The 9,304-nt window shown below is 41.6% G+C and overlaps 1 protein-coding gene across 1 annotated transcript; it reads left to right on the top strand.

Moving 5' to 3' along the window:
* Positions 1–106: 106 nt before the first annotated feature.
* Positions 107–6,303, top strand: dusp27 (dual specificity phosphatase 27). Its single transcript, XM_008325215.3, has 6 exons — positions 107–185; positions 1,089–1,260; positions 1,362–1,480; positions 2,551–2,782; positions 2,856–3,073; positions 3,526–6,303. The coding sequence occupies exons 2-6, from the start codon at positions 1,136–1,138 to the stop codon at positions 6,273–6,275; spliced, it is 3,444 nt and encodes a 1,147-aa protein (XP_008323437.1). The 5' UTR covers positions 107–185; positions 1,089–1,135; the 3' UTR covers positions 6,276–6,303.
* The last annotated feature ends 3,001 nt before the right edge of the window (positions 6,304–9,304 follow it).

Here is a 9,304-nt window from a genome sequence, read left to right as displayed (position 1 = left end):
TAGAAGTACTCCGCTTCATGTTGGAGCACAGCTGGTGTCAGGTGTCAGCAGGGAGGTTAGGTGGGGGTCTCACTCTTTTTTTCTCCGTCTGTCTCTCACTGACATTCAAACACAGCGCAGCCGCCGTCAGCCACGAACCAGACGAACACCTCCGGCCTGACCCAGCACCGGCCCACCACAGGAAGGTAAGGAAAAGCGCCAACACGCTTAGTGTTTCAGTGGCAGATGTTTCATTACAGCAGATTTGTCTGTGTATTTGTGTGTGTTTGTGTGTGTTTAGAGCCTTGGGGTCTGTTGTTGTGCTGTTAGCTGTAAAGTTTGGAGTTGTTTCTTCTTTGAGTGCTCCAGTCCTGACACACTCTGAGGCAGCTGTCACTGCAGCTAAAAATAAAGGACCTGGAAGGCCTCATGTCACACACACTGACACACGCACTTCATATACACACTGACAGCGTTCACCTAAAAATATGTCCATGTTTTACATGCTTATGACAATATGACAGTTTTTCTACCATTTCTTATCATTTTTAGTTGTACATTTTAATACTGGTTTTATACAGTTATATACAGACTTGACATGATACAGAAATAAACATGAAGTAACCTTTGATGATATTTGCTTTTTTCACACCAATAAATGCTTTTTTGCCTTGTTTTGGTTTTAACTTTTACCTTTACGTTTAACTATTCCTCTAAATGTTTTTTTAGTTTTTTAAGACAACATTATCTCAACATTTTGCAGTACTATAAACATCCAATACATACTTTATACTTGCTTCTTATACCGTATGTTAAATGTTCTCAATTGTTTATAAACATTAGCATGTGTCTTTTCATCTTTACAAAATTCTTAAAAATAATCTAGTATTACTTTAGCTCAGCTTTTTATATTTGTTATGTTTAACTGCACAATGGAATTACTGACTACATTTCACACTTCATTACCATTAACTTTGTAATGATCTTTAAAGTAAAATTCTGACAAGTTCTCATGACCTTTTCTAGATTTCTTTTTTGTACTAAATCACATCCAATTTAAATAATTTCCCTGGGTCCAGTTTTACTGTAGCGTTTTATTCTTTGTCCAGCTTCACACACTCTCACCTGCATCAGAAGGAGCGCGGTTTCTTTCATCATGGCGTCAGCCAGTGAGGGTGAGGAGCGAGCAGATCAAACAGTACCTAATGGAGGTGATGAAGAGGAGAAGGAGCGGAGCGTAAGAGGAGTCCAGTCTCATTACCTGCGCTGCCCTTCGCCCATGTATGACTCACTGCATCTTCTTGTTTTGTGTTAAACACCAATGAAATGGTGCTTTAAAAACCAGGTTCTTGACTTGGTCTCTTTGTTTCTCTGTGCCTCAGTTTCTCCACAGTGTCAGAGTCCAGATTTTCCTCCATCTCTGGTTCTGATGCAGACAGCATCTACATGGAGCCCATTCACTTGTCATCAGCCATTGCTGCCAAGAAGATCATCAGTGAAGGTGCATAAATAGAACAGCCATAGATCAATGTGTTTTAATTGTAGTTATTTGAGTGACTGATGCTTGAGTACAAGAGTTAAACCAGAGAATATCTTCTTGAGCACAGAATTATATCCCAAAAAAAAGGAAGATAAAGATGAATAGCCAACATGAGTAAGAAAATGTTATTACCACATTATATAAGTTAGCCTTAAAATTAGCCAAAGGTCTACTAACATTTCAGGTAGACAAGGGTCCAGAACATCTAATGCTTAGCCTTTTAAACTCAAAGTTAAATAAAAATGTCTAAAATACAGCTACTGTATGTTAGCCCCAACATAGGAAGTGAAAGAACAAACATGGGTTTGACTTTACTGACAAATCTCTACTCAGATAATTTCACAAGTTTAGTTTGAGTTCAGATATAAAAGGTGACAGGAGATTCAACACGCCAAATGAATTCCCACTCTTCACACTCACACTCAGTCAAATATGTAACGAATTTTAGCTTCATGACAGCAGTGACAGACTGAAACGATTTTTATTTGTAGAGGATGGAGTTGTAGTGATGGTAAAAAAAAAAAAAAAGAAAATCAATAACTGCTGGATGACACATCATGTAGCAGCTACTGTTTTACATTTCTCTGCTGACATTACATTAATCATAAAAGATTCATGTTTGATCTGCAGCAACAGCAACTGTGAATATGATTTTACATTTATGAGCTGCTGCAGAAAAATCTGGCAGAGATGGAAAAACGTGATTATCATAGAAAGTGTCTTATCAAAGCTTACTGGAGGAAAATGTCTTTGGGAACTCAATAGGCAGATGGAGATTCACTGCTTTCTGTCATCTGTGCTACTGGAGCTTAGCAGGAAATTAACTTCTCTTAAAGATGTTTTATAAGGTGTATAAGGTTTTTCTGGGGACAATTGGCTAACTTTCTGTTTTTTTATTGGCTAACTTCCAGATCTTGTTTTGTTCATTATTGACCTTATTTTTTGACTAAACCTAGATCTCTTTTCCCATATATGCATATGTATATATGGCCTAGGTCTAATATTTGCAAACACATTCTTTTCCTCTTCAGAGCTGCCACCTCGAGGTGTTCGCTCAGAGTCTGTCCCTGAGTCGATGCTGGAGAGAGCAGAGCAGCTGATGGTGGAGGATCTTTACAATCGTGTCAGGGACATGATTGATGACCGTAGCCCCTACAACACACCCTGTGTCCTGGACATCCAGAGGGCCATGGTGCAAGAGCGCCTGGAGGCTCCTGTCAACCCGGTGGATGAGGTTTGGCCCAATATCTTCATCGCTGAGAAGTGAGTTGTCATCGCACATTAAGTTATATACTGTATATATTAATAAATTCATGCCAAACATTTTCTTCTTCAGATCTGTTGCGGTCAACAAAGCCCGTCTGAAGCGAATGGGCATCACCCACATCCTAAACACTGCCCATGGCACTGGTGTCTACACCAGCGAATCCTTCTATTCTGGTATGAATATACAGTACATGGGCATTGAGGTGGACGACTTTGCTGAGGCCGACATCTCTGTGCACTTTCGACCCACTGCCGAATTCCTGGATGAGGCTCTTCTGACGCACAAAGGTGAGAAAGTTCCTGTTTTTCCTAAAGCCATTGAGGGAGAACATGGAGGAGTTTGACAGGAATGTTGTCTATGTTGGATCCCTTAAAAACTGAGTAAAAAACTTTAACCACTCACACACTAAAAAGGATGTTTCTTCATGTACTTGTTGCCTTGTGGAGCGTTCACTCCAAACGCGACAGAGACAGAAAAAACCTTTACACACCTGTATCAGAATAAACTCGTCGCCGATGTCGTGACATAATGCCGTCTGAAAAGTTAAATTTTTCCACCTTCATTTACATTGATTGTGTATGTGAGGCTATCACTCAATTTGCACATCACTTTTGGTGTGAACTCCTCTTAAGTTTTTTTAATTTTAAGGACTAAAGGGAGATAAACAACGGGTGCTGTTCACCACAAATAATTAAAACCAGCATGTGTTAAATCCAAAAATGAATATTGTCTCTTGCAGGAAAGATTCTGGTAGTTTCCATGATGGGTATAAGTCGCTCTGCAGTCCTTGTGGCATCCTATCTGATGATTTTCCAACATATGACCATCATGGAAGCTCTGACGGCCATCAGGAAAAAGCGACCCATCAACCCCAATGAAGGCTTTCTGAAGCAGCTGCGTGATTTCAACGAGAACCTGATGGAGGAGCGCGATGACGATGATGAAACGCTGAGTCAGTGTTCTGTGATTGACGCTCGCACACGTGCTCTTATATTCAATGACGGCAGAGGAGAAGACCTGGAGGATGACAGCGACACTGACAAGGAGGATGACCAGAGTATGATCAAGGTGAAGGCCAACTCCATCATGATGGAGGAGGAGACGGATGGAGAAAGTGTCATGAGCAGCATTGCCTCCTCTGCAGCTGCAGCGGCGCTCCGAAACGGTCTGATTGGAAAACAAAACATACAGAACGAACAAGAATCATCCACCCAAGAGGAGCTGGTCCTTCCTGAGCAAGATGCCAGAGAAGATGATGATGACGGTCTGGACAGCATGATCCATGAGTGGCAGCGCAGGAATGAGAAGTATCAGAACGAGGAGTGGTGGGAGGCACAGCTGAACAGCGACAATGAAGACGAAGAAGAATCTCTGACAGGAGGCAGAGCAAAGAGGACAAAAGGGAGCGTCGAAGGAGATGTGGAGAGCGTCACCAGTGAGGACGTACGGAATGTTAAAGACCGATTGAAGCGACGAAACAAACACCCACCTTCTGACGTGATGTCCACCTCCAGCTGCACCAGTTACTCTGACCTTTGGAAACAGCGTCTGAGAGAAATCGAGGAACAAGCTGCCGCCCGTTACCGCAAGAAAGAGGAGAAAGAGGACTGTGACAGTGTCGATACTGAAGGTGGAGAAAAAGAAAAAAGAAAGATCGATCATGAAGTACAGAGCATCCTCTCTGACACCAGCTCCATGTATAACTTCTGCCAGAAAAACAAAGAAAAGTTGACACCACTGGAGCGTTGGCGTGTCAAGAGGATTCAGTTTGGTTGGAACAAAAAAGAAAATGAAGATGGAGAGAAAAGCTTTGTAGGAGACGGAGAGAAGGGTGAAGGTGAGGGGGAAGCAAAGACACCTTGTTTCCAAGATGTTAACCTGACGGCGTATCAGGCTTGGAAGCTGAGGCAGCAGAAACGTCTTGGGGAGGACAACCCTGATGAGATTCTGGAGATGAGTCGAGGTGAGGACAGCGCTACGGCCAGAAGGAGGCAACGGCGAGAGGAGCTTCTGGAGCGTTCAAAGAAAACCTTAGAGGAAAGTCAGTCCATGGGCAGTTGGGAGACGGAGAGCTGCGTAAGTGGAGGCACAATTCCGCTTTCAGCCTTCTGGGCTGGAGCGGGCGTAACCGGACCACCGAGCGTCGTCAATGACGATAACATGTCAATGGTCAGTGGGAGATCATCACTCATATCTTCAGTTTCACAAGCTCGGAGTGCAGGATCAACACAGTCTGGAGCCCCTACTGCAGTTCCACCGATCCTTCCAGTTCCAACTGTCCAGGGTCCAGGAGGAGAACCAATGGTAAATCTGGCCAGCATCCAAAATTGGATTGCCAACGTTGTGACTGAAACCATCAAACAGAAGCAGAGTGAGATGAGCCTGCCTCCTCCGTCAAGAGCGGCTTCAGACGTAAGTTTCGGGGGTCCAACCAGTGTTATATCTGGACGAGGACCGGACAGTGACAAAGCATCTCTGTTGAGTGGAGCTTCCTACTCCAGCGCTCTAACTCCGGGACGTGGTAAAGCAGAATCTGTGCTCTCAGGTGTTTCTGGGTCAAGCAACATCTCTGGTCTCAGTGGTAGAAGTTCAGTGTTGGACTCTTTGGGCTTAAAGAAGAAGAAGATTACCACCACCAGTGTCCCACTCTTCAGTCTTTTCCAGGACCAAGTCAACCTGAATAAACTAGATGCCATAGACAAGGAGATCAAGTCTGAAATGAGGGGTAAAATGGCTACCTATGAAAAGAAGAAGATCCTGGAGGACAACAAGCGCAGCACTCTGTACAAGAAGAAGAAACCCAAGGAAGATGAAGAGGAGGAGGAGGAGAGGAAGAAGAAAGAGGAGGAGTTTTTGGAGGAGGTGAAGAAAAAGGAGAAACCGGTGAGAACTCATGGCCTTTCTGGTTGTTTGAATCTGAACACAGCACTGGAAAAAGATAAAAACACCAGTATTGATGATTGGCTCAGAAGTGTCAGACCTCCTCCCAGGAAAAACACCTCTGAACACGAAGCTGGGCCATCGGAAGATCCCTACGATGACCTGGATGCCTCTGCCTCAGAGTTTGACTTCTCAACCCGCCGAGAAGCTTACACCTTGGATGAAGATGAGGAGGAAACATACAGCAGCAGATACAGATCCAGGCTATGTGCAAATCTGTCTGATGAGGACACAGGATATTCCAACAATGGTTACATGAGATCCCACGGCTACAATCGCACAACAAGGCCGTACAGTGAGGGGAATGAGGGGGATGACTTCAGTATGGGGAGAAATTTTAGCCACCAAAGCAGTGGGACTGAAGGCAGCAGGAGGAGGAGGCAGGTGGATAACGATAGCGATGGTGAGGAGGACGATATTGCTGCATTCATTGCTCAGACCAGACAAAGGATCAGAGCCAGAGCAGCTGCAGAGGCCGAGGATGATGAGGTCCTTGCTGCCTGGAGGGCACAGCAGGAGATGAAGTCACATGGTCGCAGTGAATCATAGAAATCACCAAAGTGGAAGGAAAGCTCTCGAGAAGGAGACATTTTGTGATTTTCTGACAATTCTGATTGTTTTACATTTGAATGTCTATCATTAATTTTGGTTTATTCCCCATGTTTGGGTTGACTGAATCTGACTGTTGCTTATTGCACTTTCTATTGACTTCAGAAATTTTAATGTGAAAACTCTGAGTTTGATTTCAACTGTCACAAGAGATTGCGCGTTGATGTTCAGCTTCGTTTCTCGTGATACAATGTCATCTAGTGGACAGAATAAGTACTGCTTCTGTTATATTCTTATCCGAGGTAAGTTCGTCTTTAAATAATAAATCACAATCACATATTTATTTCTTTTAAAATAATACAGATTTATTAAATGAGCCTGAATTAATAATTTAACAGTTCAGTGGTGACAGTTCAAACACACGTGACACTGTGGCGCTGCTGAGCATATTTTAAGGATTTACATAACTTGAGGGATAAACCTTTCACTGGGAATGTACTCTATGGGTTGATGTGTGCACTGTGCGACAATAAAGGTGTTTTTTATGTATCCCAAACATTTGTCTTTGCTCTGTTTAATAAATATATTTAACCTTCTGCACTGTCATGTTACAACTTGCTCCAAGTTTGATAAACACCATCCAACCACACACACGTTCTTAGAGAACATCTGAAGATGGAGAAAGAAAATAATAATTATCTATTCTTGAATTTACAATTTAAAAAAGGTCATCTCATTTTTGTACATTTTGAATTAAAGTTTGATGTTTCCGTTCTCAAATTAACCAAAACTCTCAACAGTGTTGGATGAAGCTGCTCAGTTTTTAGAGGAAAAAGAACTTCTACTAACAGAGGGAAATATTGTAAATACACAGGTTGATAAGCTTTTTCATTTTTTAAAATTTGTGACCTTTACAGAAATGTACTTACATTTTTGTAAGGGTCACACAATTGTACTCTTTTGTGTCAGGTATGTGAATTCCCCCCTTATATTTAAGTGCTAATACAATGCATGTTGCTTTTATTGTGAAATGAGGCAGAAAAGGAGATTACAGTTAAGTGTTTAATGCATAACAAGCTGCTCAGAGCTCAGAGTCTGTTCCTGCACATGAACTTTTACGTCTGAAAACGTGAACCATTTGGTCACAAGACTTAATTGAGGAATGACACAGTGCAGCTGCTGCTGTGGCATCTTTTGGTAAATCAGCAAAACAAAATCAATTTCTTGAGCAAGTAAGGAAACTTTTACAACACCAGCTTGGTTCACACACCGAGGAACCTTGATAGGTTCTGATGGCCAGCTGGTGGACGGCTGCAGACATGCTGGACTCTCTGGAACTAGAAGAGAACTCCATAGTATCCCGGGTCATTCAAGCTGTTGGACTTTTTGGAGACATTCTATCAATAGAGGACACAATGGAATCGATGTTGCCTGAAACTGAATATGGAGATGGAGTCAGTAAGGGGGTCCACATCAATGAGGAAGATGGGATGGTGGGACATGTTCTAGATTCAACAGACATGCAGAACCAGATGGAGATTAGAGGAGATGGTGTTGAAGCTGAAAAAGAAAATGAAAGTAAAGAGAAGGAGAGCGGGGATTCACAAAAAGAAGACAGAGAATATACATATGCAGTAGAAGAGAATGAGCAGAAAATTGAAGAAGAAAAAGACACAGTGGAAGAGTTGAGAAAGGAAGAGGGAGATCAGAGGTGTCAAGAGGAACAAAATGAAGAGGGGAGAGAAAATGACGAGAAAGAAACAATGATGAAGATCATGGGGGAGGATAGAAACTCTGAAGAAATAAAACAAATGCAAGAACACAAAAACAACCAGGCATCTGAGACAAAAAAGGAAATGAATGTAGAGGAAGAGACTGAAGAAGATGTGGCACAAGAAAGAGAAGAAATCACAGAGATTCCTGATGACATGATTGGGCACAATAATAAGGATACAGAGAAAGAAACAAATGCAGAAGTAGATGGACAAGAAAAACGAGAACAGATGGATGAAAAGAAGGTTACAAAGGATGAGGAGAAAAAGATGGACCACAGTGAACTAGGGATGGAAGAAAAAGACTCTCATGTGAAAGAAGAAAAACTGGATGGAGAAGCAAAAGAAATGACAGATAATGGAGACAAGGGGAAAAAAGAAGATATGGTGGTTGAGAAAATCAAGAAGAATGAAGAACAAGAAGCTGCAGAGGAGAATAAAGAACAAGTGGGTCATAAACACAAATACAGTGATAATAATGAAGATATTGCAGCAGGAAAGGAAATAGAGATTGACCAAGAAGTAAAAGAGATGGAAGAAAAAGAAACAGAAGAGGAAGAAGAAGAAGAAAGAGGAGATGAAGAGGAGGACGGTGAGGAAAACATGGAGGGAAGAGAAGAGGAACTAGTTATACGTAAGTTCACCATTTTTTAAACGTATATATCTATTATTGAAATTTTAATTTTGACCATGTTTTTCATTTTCAAATCAACTGTAAATGTCAACAGTGGTGGATGCAGCTACTCAGTCTTTAAAGACAAAGAAAGAGAAAAAAGAACATCTGGCATCAGAGGTAAATTCTGAAATAGTGGCTGAAGGAGTTAGGGAAGAAAAACATCCAATAGTTCCTGAACTCAGCACTGAGGCAGAGGAGAAAAAGAACAAAAGTCTTCCACCATCAAAGTATAAAACTGTGTCCTACAGAAGGATCCGGAAAGGAAACACCAAACAGAGGATTGATGAGTATGAGGCCATAATCAGCACTTCATAATCCATCCTTGTCTTGATCTTTTTGTGACCTGGGTCATGTTTTTCCTACTAATTAATAGCTAAAAACACAAAAATCCACATTTGTAGTACTACTACAATTTGGTCTAGCACTTTCAGCTGTGAAGTTGTTTCTTAAGATCAAAACAAATAAAAACCTGTCTGTCACCTGTTGCTTGTGGAAAGTAGATTGTGTAGTTCCATGCAGATCTGTTTTATTTTATGTAGGTAATTTTATGCATATTATTTAGCTAAAATAAATAGGTTACC

The sequence above is a fragment of the Cynoglossus semilaevis genome, chromosome 14, assembly GCF_000523025.1.
Source record: "Cynoglossus semilaevis isolate Cse_v1.0 chromosome 14, Cse_v1.0, whole genome shotgun sequence".
NCBI classification, from domain to species: domain Eukaryota; kingdom Metazoa; phylum Chordata; class Actinopteri; order Pleuronectiformes; family Cynoglossidae; genus Cynoglossus; species Cynoglossus semilaevis.
This window is presented reverse-complemented; position numbering and strand designations above follow the sequence as displayed.